This window comes from Rhodamnia argentea, chromosome 2, assembly GCF_020921035.1.
Source record: "Rhodamnia argentea isolate NSW1041297 chromosome 2, ASM2092103v1, whole genome shotgun sequence".
Lineage (NCBI taxonomy): Eukaryota > Viridiplantae > Streptophyta > Magnoliopsida > Myrtales > Myrtaceae > Rhodamnia > Rhodamnia argentea.
In genome coordinates, this window is record NC_063151.1 from 6,954,432 (window position 1) to 6,973,650 (window position 19,219).

General features: G+C 39.6%; 2 protein-coding genes across 3 annotated transcripts; both read right to left on the minus strand.

Annotated features, from left to right (window-relative positions):
• Window positions 1–300: 300 nt before the first annotated feature.
• Window positions 301–4,827, minus strand: LOC115755046 (probable galactinol--sucrose galactosyltransferase 1). 2 transcript variants are annotated; one of them, XM_030694299.2, is made up of 13 exons: window positions 4,486–4,827; window positions 3,381–3,646; window positions 3,201–3,291; window positions 2,964–3,012; window positions 2,770–2,861; window positions 2,581–2,688; window positions 2,363–2,497; window positions 1,874–2,284; window positions 1,625–1,766; window positions 1,468–1,535; window positions 1,256–1,390; window positions 933–1,150; window positions 301–827 (listed from the first exon to the last, which is right to left on the minus strand). In XM_030694299.2, the coding sequence occupies exons 1-13, from the start codon at window positions 4,683–4,685 to the stop codon at window positions 451–453; spliced, it is 2,292 nt and encodes a 763-aa protein (XP_030550159.2). In that variant the 5' UTR covers window positions 4,686–4,827; the 3' UTR covers window positions 301–450. The 2 variants fall into 2 exon arrangements, with proteins under 2 accessions (XP_030550159.2, XP_048130881.1); XM_048274924.1 differs by lacking the exon at window positions 4,486–4,827 and adding an exon at window positions 4,197–4,424.
• Window positions 4,828–6,418: 1,591 nt separating this feature from the next.
• On the minus strand, window positions 6,419–7,879 carry LOC115755047 (epidermis-specific secreted glycoprotein EP1-like). Its single transcript, XM_030694302.2, is given in 2 exon segments — window positions 6,419–7,469; window positions 7,471–7,879. Coding segments are annotated over 2 exon segments (1,314 nt in total). The 5' UTR covers window positions 7,843–7,879; the 3' UTR covers window positions 6,419–6,527.
• Between the last annotated feature and the right edge of the window lie 11,340 nt (window positions 7,880–19,219).

The following is a 19,219-nucleotide window of genomic DNA, read 5'->3' on the forward strand; positions in this document are numbered from 1 at the left end:
AAAAAATGTGGCTCCTTTTCTTTAATCCAAATCATAGTTAGTGGGCGGTTTCAACGATCTAAATTATAGCTGCCCAGTCTCATCGTCTCTGCTGAGTTTGTCCTCTGTGTAGATCTAGCGTGCCTCACATGGTTAGCCGCAAAGGATGGTTATGTGTGTCAGTCGTCGTGTCTCGCATGTCGAATTCGGACAACGTTAGCTCGTTTAATTTTGGTTTTCTTGGATTTTGAAATTGGCCATGTTTGTGTTTATGCTTCTTGAAGATAATGCTGGGGAAATCAGAGGCATTGTGTCCATTGGAAAGTTTAAAAGTGGTGGGGCAATCTTGATTGTCTGGGCTTTTCAACTGTGATCGATCATCATGAGGTTGAAGGTCTCCGTGATCACTACAGATTGAACTCATATAATAAGGAATCATTTCAGTGCAGTCGAGAACTTGTTCCTTAAAGCTTAGAACTTGATGATAATGCTCCAAAGGTACAAATCTTCCTCTGGAACTTCAAGAGCAAAGGTCACCAGACCACTTCCTTGTCTATATTCGAATGCCACTTCCCGGGACTCGACCAATATCCTCTTAGGATGAGGCAATGAATAGGCTCCAAACACGCCGCATCCTCGAACTCTCATGGAGATAGTCATAGGTTCATCGAGTTCATGCTTCAAATCAGTGATCGCTCCCCCGGAGTTAAACATCTCAAGGAGTCCTATGGGAGCGAATTTTGCTCCGTTCGACAAGCTTTTAACTGGAACGACAGTGAAAACCTCGTATTCTCGAGAATTCAGCGCCATTGGATAGGATGAATTCTTCGGAAGGTAAACCACCTCTCCTATTATGATAATCAAAGGAAACAAAAAGGACATCCCTGAGCGAATTAAGTGGAAACTTCCCATAAACCATGTCAAAAAATGTGTGCAATCAAAGCTGTATTTACCTCCACGGTGCGAATACATTATAGTATCGCCGCTCCATCCATCATCCGCAACTCGTGGCAGGTAGTCCACGTCTTTTGCAGTAATAGAACCAGTGATAGTCTCTACGTGTTCATCGTGGATAAGTGGCTTTTTGGCGACTCGACACCAACTGGCTCCTTGACAGTTGAACACACCAATCACTCCGGAGAAGCTATTCAAGTTCCATATCTTCAAAAGGCTGCAACGAGAAAATTTTGGGAACTCGGTGCTGAATTAAGCAGTCAGGGATAACAAACAAAGAAGTTTGGAATCAGATAGCCTAGGAGTTACATTATGTTTTCACCTTTTCTTATCTCTAACAGGGTCAGAAAACAAGCAATCCTTTGTTGGCCTCCCCGGTAACTTTGCCCTTAGAACAGAACCGTCGGGAAGCGAGAGTTTCTTGAGTAGATTGAAGTCATGACAGTCGGGCTTGTCACTGCATTCAACTTATACAAACGCATTAGATATGAGAAAGGATTGGAGACACAAGAAATCCTGACCATAGTATTTTACCTAACATAAACGGCACATCCACCGACTGCACGTGCTGCTCCGTGATATTCGGCCATTGGATGTTGGCTCTAAGATTTGTATGAACTCTCTTAAATTAGATATAATGGAATGCATAAACTTGCATTGTTATTTAGTCTTTAAAGAGGCAGAAACTTACATGGAACATATCCCAGTCTGGCTGCATGAATTCCCCAATAAAAGTGGAGTTATATGCAACTGATGCGACGTGAATTGTGTGTGATGCAGGATCTCTCGGGAAAAAATCATCCGATGCTCTCATTATAGCCGTTTTCTTCCCACTGCACAGTCATTTAGATGTCATACAGTTTAGGTGCCTAAAAAGTTGGTGAGTACTGCCTTTTGCTCATCGTGATGCAATGTAAGATATCCTAGCTGGAGAGATGACCTGTATAAAGTGTCTGTGTTATGGCTCATACAAGAAATGATGTGATTGTCTGAGAAATTACGGCCAACAGACGCTTCTAGTGCTTCATGATACTTTCTAGCCAGATTCACTCGTCCGCCATGACCTTTCCCGAGAGTTTCAAGGATGGTCTGAGCATCCACTTTGACTCCATCAACACCAGTCGATGCGAGATACGAGTGAAGATCATTGTAGAACTCATAAGCCTTCTCTGGCTTCACCAGGCCAACTCCGTTCGTCATAATGCTTTTAAGCACATGACAAACACCATTTGCTTGAACACCAGGAGAAGATATCGGATACACCAAATTGGCTCCGTAGCGTTCCATCACAGGGGCATTCGGTTTTACACCACCCCAGTACCCGGTTATAGCATGCCACGCATAGACATACCTGCCAAAAACAGAATGATAATGTCAAAAAACCTTGACCTCTGTACACCAGATCAACATCTCTAGTAGCAGATCATACTTTAGACCATATTGCTCTTTTATTTCGGCAACGACGCGCTGGAGTCCACAGCCCAGTTCTTTCTCCGCATGCCCTTCCTGGCGATGCTTTTGAAACTTGTGGTTCTCTCTGATGTCTACCAATCTGTCTGCGAAGCTGTGAGACAAGGTAACAGAGATAAAAGTAAGTTGATGAAAATAAATCTGCTCATCTCTGGAAAACTCCAAAAAGCTTCTCACTTGGCAGTGTCCTCAGCTTTTGATTCAACGCCTGCGGGATCCATCGCAACTGATTGCCATCCATCATCGATTATAAGGAACTTCGGAGTGATCCCGCCTTTCTTGAAGCTGCCAGAATTTTATGTTAATCAGTGTCTGAGAATTTTAGATCTGTGCTATTACGTTTCAGTGTCAAGGAAGAGATGGAACCTCTCTAATCCGAGCTTCAGGCCTTCTTCTGTGATGTCGGTATAGAAGGCATCCCATGTGCACCAGCCAAACCAATTTATGTTATCCGGGATCTGAGCCGCAAAGAGTAAACAGAAGTCGAAGGGACGAACATTCCTAATATGTCACACAAAAACCTGTAATTGCTCTAAGATGCTATTATGGAGGAATGCTACCTTTTTCCTGTCAAGATGACAGAATGTCTTCTGGTATTTTTCGACGGCCCTGTACATTCATATAAGTCAATGCTCAGATGATTTAACAAGGTGAGCCTTTCTCATTGAACCACTAGGAACCAAAATAATCGGAGATGGCAGCACCGACTATATTTCAATATGAAGCTCATTAACTCATAAATTGGTACTTCTGGTTGTCAAGAATGCTTAGCAGCTATTTTAAGAACATGAACTTACTTCACTGCATAAGTAACAACATCAAAAGGGTTTGATCCGGATGCTGCAAATACTAAATGACTTCCGTTGAAAGTATCAACAGAAGGATCACCTGCAGTAAACCAGCAGTTACTCAAGTGCAACAGAGCTAAAAATGTTCGTAAACTGGTCCGGCGCAGACCGATGCTTTTCACTGCATACCACTTTCCAAGCAGACGACCATCTCGTTTTGTTCGTTCCCTTGAAGAACGGCTCTGAAATCCTCTTCAAGGAGCGGTAGGAAGACAACGTACATTTCTTGTTTCTCTAGTCCATCACTTCCTGTTCTTGCATTGTCCAAGCACAAGCTGTTGCGGACCTCGACCAACAGAAATTGGGTTTCAAAGGGGATGTCACGGCCACAGGTGCCCATCCACTGCGTCATCCACCACGTCTTGAAGCGGTAAAGACTCATGAAACGTAAACCACTGCAAATCAGAAAATTTATCCATTTGAGTAATCAGTTACACATGACCGTGGGCACTTGTGCAGAGCGAAGAACTAAACACAGAATGTGGCATACTAAATTAGCAACCAAGCAATTTGCTACCTACAAAAGTCAAGAGATACTAATACAAGCTCAAACTTTTGCAGGAATGAAACTAAATTAGTGAAATTAATATCTAAATCCCAGAAAAGAAAATTTGCACCTAGATGGACCTGTGCTGTTTTTCAGCTTGCTTGAGTTAAATCTTTGGCTTTAAGTGCTTCAAACTTGGAGAAAACCACTCATTTAGCAGCTGATGGCACTAAGCCAAAAGTAAATACTGAAATTCTTGCCAAGGAAGGCCTTCAAAGTTATGTCTCCTTGTTTTTAGCATATCACTCATTTTCTTTACCATTAAAGTATAAGCTCAACCGGGCGGAATCCATGATGCATTACTTCTTACTATCAAACAATTCATCCAACCCAAGTATACCTATATGGCTGCATGAAGTCTATCTACAAAACAAGAGAGTATACCGACGAAAAGAAACCTGAAAACAACTAATTTCATCGCTGCGTAACTGGGTTCTTTCCCTTGTCATCCAGCCTAATTGTGCAACCCCTATTGCTATGATGGGATCACTAGCAGCAGTGGAGACTGCCTTTCTGGGTTAAAGGAAATCGCATATGCGGAATGCTACCGAGCTCACCAAAGCACATATTTTCAGGGATCTCGAAGCTTTCCGCTGCATTATCTAAGATGACTACAGAGATTTTTGAATTTAGAGAGGGAATTACACCTGTTAAAGAAGCAACAAGAATAGGAGATTGCATACTTACAGAAGCTTTCCAACAGGGAAGACCCTGAGACTGCCCTTGTGATCAGATTTGACCCCAATGAAAGCCCCATCACACGGAACATCATCGTCAGAGACTACAGAAGACAAGGAAACATTGTCGTGAACGTCGGACAGCACGCATTGGCCCGACACCATCAGCTTCCCATTTGTCAAGCTCATCATTCCTGCCCCATTAGCCATCTTTGATCTTCAGTGGGCAAATGAATGTGTTCTAGCGAGCTGTGAACACACCAGAAGAAGATGTTTTTTTGGCTGACGTGGGTACTACAGAGCCAACAGAGCCACCCAAAGCATGATTGATTACTTATGGTTTTCAGAGGAATCTGGCAGCTGTGTGATCAGCGAGCCAAAACAAAGATTGGTTCAATTATTAAAGAAAAAGATAGGAGGAACACAGACGGGCCATGCATCAAGAACCGGCTGTGTCACTGTCGTGTGGTGGCCTATATTCATATGATTTTAAGGCGTCTAATTCCAAAAGCCTCAACTTCACCAAATATGACTTGTGTCTGTGAAATGGACTAGGATGGCCCATTACAGTCAATCATATAATAACATCTTCGTCATGGTTTCTAACGCGGCATATCAACTCTACACAAGAGTGCACATCCAATTAAGTATTACTACCATATTCGATCGTCCGATGTCTACTTAAGTTCATTGCTGCTTTATCATCTTCGAGTTTCGCTCCATCAAATGCTCCCGGGGTTAAGAGGGTTGTCTCATTTCAGTTGAGGCAAAAGGATGTACATGACAAAACTCGACTTCAAATGATGTTGTGCAAGTGATTAGACTTGATGTGCTAAATCTAGGGAGAAATACGCTACAAGCGCTATAAGTTGTGTATGATGCTCACTTTAGTGCCAAAAGTTTCAAATGATCACTTAAGTGCCAAAATCGAAGAAATTCCAGCCAAATGAAATACGAGGCTTTTCTATTTAAATTTATTATCTGACATGGCAACCTTTTTGAAAAAACTCTGGTCACATGGACTTCCACGTGGACTTCTAAGCTAAATAATTAACAAAAGATAACAAATTAAATAAAAAATATGATAAAAAAACGGGGCCCTTGGTTCAAGCGGACCCAATCATTTTCGTCTTTGCTAAATCTACCAAAGTCTATAGTCATAGTGATTCCTTTTATTCAACTACTTCAACCATTTCCGAACACCTCAAGGTATTTTCACGACGTTTAAGGATTTGATCATTTGTATATGATTTGATTTCTAGAACACGGCCCTAATGGGTTTTGAAGATAAATGTCATTTGATTCGTACATTTCAATATATTTCTTTCCGGAAGTATCCCTGATCTTCTTCTTCCCAAGGCGAACCCAACCCCACCATCGTTTCTTGTTTGAAATTTGTACTAATCTTGCAAGTTCCCACAAGCTTAATCCGCCATGTGATGCGTGGACGAAGCACGCCCATGTAATCTGGGTTTTATCTTCTTTACTTGTTCTCTCATGCCGCGCTTCGGTTCTCCACTTTCGCGCGATACGGATATCCTCCACTTTTCTGATCCAGTTCCGTCCCAGATTTTGAAGTCGTATGTTCAGGTTTGCTTATTTTTGTGTTTAATTTTTTAAAAAAAATTAGTTAATTTTTAGGTACACCTGAAAGTCCACATGCTTCCGACAAGCTACATCGGCTTAGATAATAATAATAATAATAATAATAATAAGACCACATAGAATTTCCGACAGGCAGATCGGAATTGACACTTAAGTGATTAGTTTTTAAAAAATTTGACACTTAAAAGTTGGGATACGTTGAAGCCTTGACGTTGGCCCTTCATTACATGTGATTTAGGTTTGTTATAACGACCCTTAATTGTCTCTCCAACATTAAACAATTTGGGGACATAACTTTGCCAATATTACAATTAGGAGAAGCTAAAAAGCACAGTAGGAACAGAAAAGCCTCATCGTTGTCATTTATTGGGGGACACCACAACAATACAAGTTTCTCCGAAAGTCAAATAAACAAAACGAAGACCAAGAAAACAAGAGTTTTAAGATTTATTTCTTGGGCACTTTGATATATCCCACGTGCGTGGAATTAGCCACCTTGGTCAGTGTCTTGAGCTCGTAAGCGATCCAGCACCGTGAACTCTCCTGGTTGTAGAAATAACCCAAGCACTTGCAGTCCTTGCTGCACTTGCCCCCGCAATCCCCCTCCTTCATCGGCCCATCACCCTTCGTGTACTTGCTCAGGAAATGGTCCACCCCGACCAGCTTGTAGTAGTCGGAGTCGCCAGGCCGACAGCTTGCGACCCCCGGCGGCGCGCAGCTCTCGCTCCAGCCCAGAAGCCCGCGGGCCGACGGGCACGCCACGCACTGGCTGTCTGCGCAGAGCCCAAAGTTCCCGCACCGGCTCGGCAGTTGGCACTCGGTGTCCCAGTCCCCGTCCCGAGAGAAGAGGGAGAAGGTGACCTCCCATGCCCGGTAGTCCACCTTGTCGTAGTACGTGTAGGCCCGGAGGTTGCCGTCGATCCCGAGCCTGAGTATGGTCAGCGTGGCGTTGTACTTGGGCCGGGCCAATATGAGCCCCCCGCCGCCCACGCCGCTGGTTTTGTCGGCGGCCGCGTATTTCAGGGTGATTTCGTAGGCAAAGCCCTCGGCGGTCTCCGGCGCGCTTTCGAGGGTCACTTCGGCCAAGGACTCGTTGGCGAGGTACATGGATGCGGCGAACGTGTAGTAGAGCAGCGGCTTCGGGGAGTTCTTGCTGGTGTAATAGAGGGACAATTGCTTGGGCTCGATCGCCATGCTGTACGGCCCATTGGAGTTGTCCGCCTCGGAGGCCCGGCTCACGAGCTTGCTCGCCGCTCCGGCCCGCAGGGACTGGCCCGCGAGGAGGGTGTCCGTGGGCGAGTCGAAGCTTTGCCACACGAACTTGCCCCTGGAGTCGTAGAGGACCATGTTGCCCGTGGGGAGCAATTTGAACCCGACGACGCCTCCATTTCGCGGTGCGGGATTGCCACGCAACCCGACCGTCGGCGTCGGCCAGGACAAGGTTGCCATCGGCCCCGAGCGCGAAGGTGGCGTTCTCGCGGACCGGGCTGCCCCGGTTGGCCTCCCAGACCCAGCGGAAGAGCGACTCGGAGCGCGTGGTGGCCATCCTCAGGGCCAGCGTGAAGGCATTGGGGGTAGTGTTGTAGAAGCACAGCTGGAACGGGGAGCTAAAGATGCTGGTGGTCCGGTAATTGCCGCCGTACTCGACGACGTAAGGCCCGAACTCGCCTTCGTTGACGAACTTGAACTGAGCGGAGGGAGGGACGGCGGCTCGAGCTAGGAGCGAGAGCGAGAGCAAGAGAAGGGAGTGTAGGAGAGACATTGATGAAGACACGGCGTTTGATATTTTGGCATGGGATGGGTTTGTAATTTGTAGGGGAGCTTCCGGATAAAGTTGAGGAGAGAGGCGTTGGCCTCTTTTATTGACCAACTTCGGCGATGATCAGCTGCAGACATCTTGATCTGTCAAAACCCGTGGATCGCTTCTTGACGAACATGGAGCCGCCTCATTAACTAAACATGAATAGATAATGCAAATGGGACAAGATGGGGTTGGGTAGTGTGAAAATATGGATATGCAGATCGGGAGGAAGAGGTGGGCCCCGGTCTACATAAACCCCAGAAAATCAAAAGCAGCGACGTCGCTTTCGTTGCTGTCGCTACTTGATGTTGGGGTGTTCGCGAGGCCCATAATCGGATTGGTTTTCGATTTTAAATTTTTTGAATCGAGAATAATCGGTCTCAGTTTTCAGTTCTAGATACAATATCGAGCCATTCCCACAAGACTTGTATATATTTTTTTCTTTGAAAGGAGAGGAAATTATCAAAATCCTAAATCGAATTGGTTCAATCGAGCCCATCCTATTGATCCGATTGTCTGTTCTAGAATGAAACCGGCCCAATTCAGGAATTGACCTCCCCCACCCTCCTCTTTATTGCTTTACTAAAAATAATTTCATACAAAGCACAAATCTGTCGGTGCACTTCGAACATTCGGCAAATAGGATTTTGATTAGCTAGTAGCCTTAATGGATTGAGATTATAGATTGGTGTCCGAATGTGACCGAATATAAACAATTTCGATGTGAATTTTCTTTGACCTTATATTACGAGATGGATTATGAATTTTCTGATCTAAGTCGGGTGCCCTCGTTATGGAAATGGAGATTGGGATTATGTATTTTTTGTTGTTGATGGAAATATTCACAAAAAAAAAAAAAATAACCACGGTAATTTTGTACAAATCTACGATCCAAAATATATATTATGATATATTGCATCCTTTTATGATGTCATTTAAATGAAATATAATCAAGTGGCATACTAATTCGATTGTTTATACCTTTTTATTGTCTCGGAATAATGATACAAATGATCTCCGAACTTTGACTCAATATGTAATGTGAACAGTGAATTTTCTACGAACTTTGGCACAATGTGCAATGTGATCGCTGAATTTTTAATATGACCAATATAGTCTGGGAACTTTTGGAACATGTTCAATTTAGTCCTTGAACTATATGAAGATGTCTAATGGAGTCATTTCATTAATTCAAGTTGAGGATCGACATTAAACATTTTCTTATATTTTATGGACTAAATTGAACATGTTCCAAAAATTCGGATATCATATTGAACAAATTCGGTGACCATATTACACATTGGGGTAAAGTTCACAAACTATATTTGTCAAATTAAAAAAGTTGAGGGATCACATTGTACATTAAATCAAAGTTTAGAGATCATTTGTGCCTTTTTTTCTATTATCTCCGAAGATATGAATAAATATATGGACATGTAATTTTCATAGACAGCCCAAGCTTTGACCAAATGTCAATATTGGTGTGATTTTCCCGGCCAATATTTTTAAGCTAAATCAAGGGAAGCCATTGTTTCCTCGAGATGCTCATTTTGACCGTTCCGTACCACCACTGGCAATCCTGCTTAGTACGGACCACATTCAATTCATCCAATCTTTCCAAATTAAACATAAATTTGTCAGGAAGAGAAATTGATTATTTTGAACATAGGCTGCTTTTTTTTTTTTTTTTAAATAATCTATAAGATAAACAAATTTTTAATGAAAACTATTGTGGTTTAGAAAATTATCTTGCATTATCTTGGCAACTTTATAATTATCACTTTGTTTTGAATTCATTATTTTATAATTCATCTAGTAAGTATATATAAGCCTGTTTACCATACCGGAGATCGTACTTATAATGCCCGCCATATCTTACGTTTTAGGTTATTATTCTCTTTAGGTCATTTTCTACGACCATTTCCTTTTTCTTTTTGATGTCATGTCCACATGTATATATGTCGTGTACCTCTCAATCTTCGAAATATAAGGCCTTGTGTAAAATTCATCATTGAGAAAAGGAACGAATTTGATTATTGATTTTGATCTACGACGATGAGTAACAAATATGCGTCAAGTAAGTGCCATTCTCACAATCATGCATAAACAAAAATACTATATGTTAAAAAGTAGTTGAATTAGTGACTATCTTTCCCAAAGATAAAATAAATAAAAAGCGTCGGTATCATTAAAAATCCAAAATTGATATCCCGTGACACTTTTAATTTCAAATTAACTTTCATTTTCACACAAATTTCATACTTGTACACAATGACACACTTACCTCAAGTCCCGATCCGGTATCTCTAATCTAAATGTATTCCTTGTTAACAGTTTGGGATCCGACATGGATGGTGGGTTTGGGTCAGGGGTACCGGTTTGTGATTTCTAATAAGATGAACATTACCCCGAGGCTAATGCAGCGTGGGGTAATGATGATTCGAATTTTTTGTGAGACAAAAATTAACCTTCGATAAATGCGTCGCGGATAGCGATAGGAATTAGGAATGCTTAATGGATGAAATACAGGTACGCCATAATGGTCACATGTCTGACCGTCCCGGCAAACATAGGGCCACAGATGCATCGGATCTTTCTTCTAGATAACATTTTTGAATTGTTTATCTCATACTTTAGTCGTTGTCAATGACAGAAAGTTGACAGAATAAAATATTTATAAAAAAAGAAGGCTAATAATTTGCACATTGAAGATGATGTTTCCACCTTAGCTTTTGACACTTTACAGGCCGCTACTATAAAATAATGGTATAATTATACCAATGATCTATGAACTTTGGTTCAATATATAATATCATCTTTAAAATTTTAATTTGTTCAATATGATACTTAAGTTATTAGTACATGTCAAATATAATCTATAAACTATATGAAAATGTTCGATGATGGACGACAAATATTAAATATTTTCATATCGGGACCAAATTGAAAATATACAAAAAGTTCGGAGATCATATTGAACAAATTATATAGTAGAGCCGCCATTGCACATTAAGTCGGTTTAAAGACTATTTATTTCATTTTCCCGGGTGTAAACAAAGATTGAATCGTCGGATGAGTAAATTGCTCTTGGGCCTCTTGGTCCTGCAAGCTTGTCGGTGGTGGACCGTTTCATGTTACGAATAAGCACCCTATATACAGCAATAGTTGGAAAAATGAAATTATTTATTTGATCATTATAATTTAGTTTATTTCCCGCAAGTCAATGATCTCGAAATGATCTAAGCCTGGTCAAACTATCAAAACTTTGCTTAGAAAAAGAAATTAGCGATGGGCAAATCCAACAAATCCTCGAAATCCTTGAAGATTAGCAATACCTTATCTTGGTAATAAACATAACCAAACCATTAAACTTCTTATAAGAATGAGTAGATTTAACACATCGATAGCTCCGCCAAATGAACGTTAGTAAATTATGAAAACCATCGGTAATTTCTAAGCCATCATAGAAATGTTGTTGGTAACTCAATCAAATAAGAGTAAGTAGAGATAAGATTAACTAGGAAATCACTCAAATCGGGACCGGCAATCTTCCTATAAGGGTCAATAGCTTTTAACGCACCGGCAACTTTAACAGTTGGATATTGATACGTTATGGGAGTAATTGGCAATTTCGAAACACTTTAGATAGATACTCGCGAGTGGGGTTAAATGAGAGTTATTAATTTTCTACGAGAAAATTCTAACAGATTGGTTAGTTATGTAAATTGCTAATGGTGAATTACCGAAACAGTTGGTAATTCGAATGAGCGTTGCCATTGAAAGAATATGCGGATATGATGTATATACCAATGTGTAACCAGCTAAACAAGTTGCCATTCAGAAAAAAAAACTTTGTTACTAACGGGTTTTGACAGTTACCAACACTTTTCACATCCCGGTAGCATGAAATGATGTTATAAGTTTTGCCCTATGAAGTGGTGGCATCGTTGTTGGATCTCGGAGGCGTAGCACTCTGATACCGAAAGGTTTGAAGAAGGAAATTTGGAAATGAAGTTTATTCACTCATATTAAAATGATTACAAGGCACATCTATTTATAAGCTTAAGATGTGACTCTACATCTACTCTAGACACACGAACAGACACGTCTAGATTCATAACATTTAAAGCTATCTTGAAAGACTAGCATAATAAATAGACATAATCTCCTAGGTAACAACTCCCTAGATTCCAAGTATCAAGATGAACTTGGGTTACGAAAAATCTCCTTAAGACTCGAAAAGTCTTTTGAGGTTTTCAACAATCGTCGAGTCCTATAGTGAGAAGCATGTTCTCAAAATGACCACGCTATCAACAAGCCTTAGATAGCGTTCGGTCGGTCGCCCTAAAATGCACTTTTGTCTGCAAGGATAAATATATGGATCCATGTATTTTTCATCTCTAGTTGGAGGAAACTTCTTGCAGCCAAATGTGTAATCCACAATATTTAGTCTTGGACAGTCTATTTGTGAAAATATATGTATAGCCAAAAATGGACCCCATCTCAAATCGGGATAATGTTTCAACTTGTAAGTCCCAAATAATATATAGAGTTATGTAAAAAAAATCATACCCCGACGTCCTACGTGGTAATTATCATGGATTAATGCATCAACAGTAGTGACATCTCTTCAATTCACGTGTCCCTCGGTTCACGTGATTGCTTCGTTCGTTGCGGTTTCCGTCTTTAGTATTGTAATTATGAAGGGTTAATGGCTCAACTTATACAAGCGTAACCGACATAGGTTAATGGTAGCATAATCGACAGGATTCTTGAGTTCACGCCCTTTCGATTTTCTACATGTTGTTTTCTCAATTTATAAATAGACATGTCTCCTTAGTTCGAAAATACATTTTGAAGAACTCCTCAAAATACTCCTCCAGTTATCTAGTAGTCATTCTCTAAGTGTGCTGATTTCGAGAAGTGTTTCACAGAGTCGTGTTCATATAGTGCTAGTACAAATGGGTTTGAGATGTTGCATCTTGAAAGACATAGTTCTAGCAAGTTTATTTGCTTGGTAATCTTTATTTGCAAAGAATAACACACAACTACTGGCTTGGTTATTGTTATTGAAGTTTTTATCGCCATCAATCGTGTTATTATTATTTTTTTACTACAATAAACAGTGTTACGTATTTTTCCCTCAATACGTTTATATGTGTGTAATCTCCAACATCCTATGTATAACCAGCCATTCTTGAAGTTTTAATTTTATTTATGGATGATTCTCTATCTGAGAAAATAATTACTTTGGCGCTCAATTTGCCATCATATGAAGTGTCACAATACTTTTCAACCAAAAAAAGAAGTATCACAAAACAAGATCACTTGTTTCGATTTATATGAGACTTTTCGCTAATTTTATACAATTGGTTCTTCACTCTTCCCCATGGCGGAGGTGCACAAGATCACCCCTTTTTCTTGATCCATCCTAGAAGTACATGAAATGGGCTGTGTCAAATTAGTTTTAGGTCAAATCAGCCCAACAACATTCTGTTATTGGGCTGTAAAGTCAGTCTCATTTTGTAATCATCTCTTTCTCATTTATTTCTAGGATTAATATCACGAAAAATTTCAAAATAATATATTTATAATAAATTTTTATTAAATTATTTTTTTCCACCAAAAACTCCAAACTGGTACTTATGACAAATTTATACTAAACTAATTTTTTGATCCCAAAAAATTTCAAATTGGTACATTTGTGATAAATTTACCTCGCATTAAATTTTATCTTCAAATTGCTAAGTTAAATGACAGGTGGCGGTTAGCGGGTGTACCATTTTAGGATTTTTAGCCTATGCTTGTCACCGGTGTATCGGTTTGAGATTTTTCGTAGTATTAATCCAACTTAACGGATTACCGAGGGTAAATTTATTATATGTGAACCAGTTTGAAATTTTGTATGTTAAACAAAAGTAGTTTGGAGTAAATTTATCGCAGGTGTACCCGTTTAAGGTTTATTGTGGTAAAAAAATAGTTTTGAGTAAATTTGTCTCGGATGTACCATTTTGGAATTTTTCATGGAACTAACCCTTGTTTCTATTAGGTTTAATGATACTAAAATACCCAAACTAAGACGAATTAAGTTTTTATTGAAAAAGAACAAATCTGAATTTGAACCTCAAGGTTGTGTTTAGTAGTCGGGATTTGAGCTCGGATAGGATAAAAAATTATCCTATTCGGTGTTTGGTGCCGTATTTCGGACCGGATAAATTTGGAAATAGCGGGTGAGATAAACAAGGATTGAATTATTATTAATACTAGCTTCAAAATTAACTTAACAAACCCCATTATATTTCATCAAAGTAGTGGTGAAGTGACGCATCCGGATATTGTTTCGCCAGCCATCACGAGAGAACCACCACTATAATAACCAATCGTCGTCACTTCCGACAACGGCTGAGCGTCGTGACTTCCGACCACCGCCATTGACTTCCTTGCCTCTCCAAAAAGCACAGAATTTATACGAAACCATTAGAGGGAAGCAACTGCTCAGAAGAATCTTGCTGATGCTCTAGAGGACTTCTCGGGAGTGTGTGCCAGTAAGATTTTCTCTGTTTTAGCTAATGACTATGGAGGACCCAAGTGGAAGATCAGGTTTCCAACGAAAAGACAACCCGAATCGACCCCTTCAAGCTTCTACCTATCCCCCACCTTTTTTTTTCGACATAGACAAGGGGTCGTGACCCTCACGCGAGATTTACATAGACAACGGAAATCACGAGAAAGCTTATCGAGACGGTGATGGATTAAACGGCAGACTCGAGGCACTGCAGTGAGTGTCCAAACTGGCGAATGAAGGCCGAAGCATCTAAACATGACGGAAGATTTTTCTTATCTTAGATAGGGCCAAGCATAATGGGATTTTCTACCATTCGAAGGATTTCCAAAAGACCTATAATCCCACCTTACCCTATCACATCTTGATCCAAATCCGGACGAACAAACGCAGCTCAATGGACTAGCCAAGCAAACGCTCCTAATAAGGCATATGCAACTGCAAAAAAGAATGGCTATACGGTTCCTTAGCAAAGCGTCCGGACATCAGACCGATGGGGACATTCCCAAACTTTCCTCAGGTGGCATGCCAAATCGTTTTTGCACCACATCTAATTCCCTTCTAGAAGCCAAAACATACTTCTCTGTCTGGTTCTCAAACCTAATGCAAGCACGAAAATGAAAACCTGGGCCTGTCCGCACGCACTCGTAAAAGGAAGCGATCAGAGCATCATTATACACTGGAATTCTGCAAACAAAGCCAAAGGGCATAAGTCTTTGTATTCCTCGGTCTTTCCGTGCAACATCGGTGAAAAGAAGTCCAATCAAAAAGCCAGGGAGGGAAAAAAAAAAAGGGGGTTGGAAAAAGAAACCGAGAGAAACGAACGAAAACATCGCTCGCAATCCGTACGGAGAGGATATTATTTGATATTACCAGTGGAGGATTACTTGTATGTTACTCACACGCAATTGATTAGGCCACACAAAAAAAAAAGAAAAAAGAAGAAGGTTCTTGATGAATCAGGACTATTAGCAAAAAGAAAAAAGAAAAACAAGACGGGCACTATTTCAATCGTAGAATAATTGACTTGAAATTCATCCGCTCATACGAGAAAAGATTGGGATTATGGTTTGAGTCATTATAATTTCTCAAGAAGATAGATCCGTAGGAGACCTATAAAATGTGTGGATCGAATCGAGTTTGCGTCAGGATTCAAATTGATCTATATATCTCGTTTATGACCCTTTTATTGTAATGCACATTTCTCGACTCATACTCGACTTATATTCTAAAATGTTTTAATATTTAATAAAATCTAGGAAGACTTGTTTCTTATAAATTAAAGAAAAATTATATTGCTAAAATACGGTGGACAATCTTTATAATTTAAAAAAAAAAAAAAAAATTTTTATTTTTGTTTTCATTTTCTGTCCTTCTAAGTCTGGCACCGGATTTGGTAGAAAAAAGAAAGAAATAAAAAGAAAATAAAAGAATTACAAAAAAAAAATCCAAAAGCTACAAAAAAAAAATGAGTTGTTTATAATGACTCGCCCTAAGATAGTTAAGTAACATATTTAAAGCTCATCTAAAACCTATTAAGTTGTCAAGTAACTCATTTACGACCCATTTAAGTTTATTTTTTAAATTTAAAGTAATCCATTTATGACAAACGCCATTAAATATGGGTTGCAGACCCTATTTTGCCACTTCTAGTCCGTAGGTTTTCGGTCATAACGCGCATTCTTTACATCGAACAATCGAATTCGGAAAAGTTAATAGAGTATCCATTAGGTTAAATTGCACGAGAAGTCTCCAGCAAAACGGATACGCATGACCAGGACAGTAGACTTAATATACAATTGGAGAGCAATATTTAATCCATCGATGCTGATATCAAGTAAATATTCAAGAAGGTTGATCGAGCACTGTGCGAACATCACCACACAACCTACGGGAATCGAAATCAAGTGGCTCGATACTAGGAGTCATTAATTTGCAATGATTCCAATCGCTCTTTTCGTGGATTCAAGAGCTAGCTCTGGATCAGATGAAAACCCTCCACCGCAATGAGAAAATGAACATTTTTTTAGTCATCGAAAACGGGGTCACCCTATGTCTAGGTCAAAATTTGACACCTGATGGTATATACTAACGTTGTCCACAAGTGAAATAATGATGCAAAAAGAAAAAAAAAGGGGGGCTTAGTTGAACGCTTTACTTTGAAAAAAATTAGGGCAAGAAGGGGGATTGACCCGCTTTTACCTACCGTATTTTCTTGAGCTAATTCAAAGTATTGCACTCTACAGGAGCATTAACCCACGTGGCTGTTGGAACTAATGGTAGAACGTATGATCAATGGCTTGGCAAATGAACGTTATAACCTGTGAGTAGAATAACAAAGAATGTGCTTATTGCCTATTCCTGATCGTCAGACAGTAAAATCAACTAGGCAAAGAAACAAGTAATTAGTCCCAGGAGTTGAAACCTAGTTTTGGTAATAGCCTAAATAACCTTGAATCTCCAAGTGGTCATCTAGACCTAAATAGCCTAAACCTGTTGGTCCGCCCCTCACCCCGTTGGCCGACGAGGGTGCACGCCCTCACTTGGATCCGGGTGAGGACCACAACGCCCTTGCCCGAACTAGGGGAGGGTCGCCGGCCTAGGGTTACGAAAAAAAAAAAAAGAGGAGAAAAAGAGAATAAGTAAATATAATAAAAATTTAGAAAATTATCCACGTTAGCACCGATCTTGTATGCGGGACGGTTGGAGCCGACTAAACCACTACATCAGCAATTTCCGGCCAAAATTGGTCAGAATAACTAGATCGTCAAATCTTTAAGAGCTTTGTGATTGAACTAGCAAACCGTCAAAATGTTTAGGACGAAATTGGCATAATTAAAATATATATGACTGAATTAACAAATCGTGAAAGATTTATGACTAAATTACTAAATTGAAAGGTTTAGGAATGAATTGGCACAAGTGCAATATGTTTAATACTTTTTGATAATTTTCCTCTCCAAGAACCATGCCCATTTTACTTCTAAATATATAATCATTTGATGAAAGTGGACGGGATAGTTTGTGTAAGAGGGTCTAGCCAGATGTTTGAATACCCACATTATAAAAATTAAGCAATCATCGTAAATCCACTTTTCTCATCAGTTTAAAAATTATCAAAAAAATCTTAAACCTATTGCACTTTTGCTAATTTAATTATAAACCTTTTAATTTTTTCAATTTAGCCCTAAACATTTTACATTTATGTCAATTCATTCCTAAATCTTTTTTGTGCCAATTCAATCTTAAACCTTTTGCATTTGTGTCAATTCGGTTTATCAAGCCAACTTTAGCCGGCCGGCGTTCAAGTGGATTCTGGTCGGCATTGACGTGGATAATTTTTTTTTTCTTTTCTTCTTCCTCGTAGGGAACTAGCCAGAGGCTAGGTCATGCCTCAAGCGAAGCTCACCCACGCCGGCGTTGGGAGAGGTCGCACCTCACCATGGCTGGACAAGACCAACCTCCCCTAGCACCGGCGAGGCTCGCCCGTGCCAATGGTTAGCAAGGTCGACCTTGCCAGCAATCGGCTAGAGGTAGAAGAAATGGAAAGATAAAGAAAAGAAAAGAGGAAAAACACAAAAAGTTAATTTGAAAAACTATTAAAATTTATTAAGAATTATCCACGTTTGCTCCGACCGTCCAAAGTGGGCCGGATGGACTGAATTGTCACAAAAGCAAAGATTTAGGATTGAATTGGCACGGATGCAAAAAGTTTAGGACTGAATTGGTAAAATTAAAAAGTTTGGGATTGAATTAATATAAATGTAAGGACTTTTTGACAATTTTCCAGTTAAAATAATCATAAAACTTTTATGAGGAGGCGTTTCCTGATGATATTTTTTACATCTCTGATTTTATTATTCGTCTCAAGGAAAAGCCGTTCTTATACAACTACTTGGTGCCTGATAACCTTCATGAGCATAGTTTAACGAGCAGGCAAATCTAATAAGGCAACTATATTAGTCGTTCCTAAGTATCTGCACCTCGTAAGAAGCAGACAAATCGCATTCACCATGTGTAGTGTTATGAAACAAATGTGTATTATGCGGTCTTTCTATTTTGAGATGTACCCTTAATGTAATTAATCACTCTTATAATTACATATCATATGATCTTAATTGGGTTGAGCCATTATAAATATTTTGTCGTTATTTTGTCTCTGACTCTAAATATCGACAATAAGTACCAACTTAATTTCGCACAAGCTTGTGGCTATAACAACATGACAAATGACGAAGCAAAGGTAATTACATTTCAAAATAAACAATTATTCTGTTGCTTTCCGTTTAAGGTTAGAAAAACTCTAGGGTTGCATTTGGTGTTTAACATGTGTTTCTTGAGCTAACATCAACTCATTCCACCAATATTAAGTGAACTTAGCCTATAATTGAAAAAGTGATTGGTCATATCTTTTGAACCTAGTATCCTAAAAGTAATCATCTTCTGAATTCTTGTTTTGACCTCCTGGTGATGTATGATTAGATCCTTTTTAATCTTATTTTAGAGAGATGTATAGCTCTTGGCACATACACATACTTAGCACCATGAAACCTCCACCCTAATCTCAAAATAATCTTATATTCAAGCTGGCTAGACTCAGGTGGCCCCTAAAGAGTGGTGCTATATATGCTAATGCACACTATAATCATTCATTGGGCGATGGAAGCATAATTACCATATTTTAAAAGGAAAAGAAGAGAATAATTTAATTGGTGTCGTACATCAAAGGTGACAAAATAATGCCAATAAGAACGAAGAAAAGAAAAAAAGAAGAAG

What these genes read in the sequence shown, in the direction of transcription:
- LOC115755046 (XM_030694299.2), bottom strand. Translation starts at nt 4,685, where the DNA reads ATGGCTAATGGGGCAGGAATGATGAGCTTGACAAATGGGAAGCTGATG. An exon ending in TTCCCTGTTGGAAAGCTTCT is followed by an intron (nt 3,647 to 4,485) that starts GTAAGTATGCAA and finishes TCTGATTTGCAG; the next exon opens with TGGTTTACGTTTCATGAGTC. An exon ending in GGATGTGCCGTTTATGTTAG is followed by an intron (nt 1,391 to 1,467) that starts GTAAAATACTAT and finishes AGTTGAATGCAG; the next exon opens with TGACAAGCCCGACTGTCATG.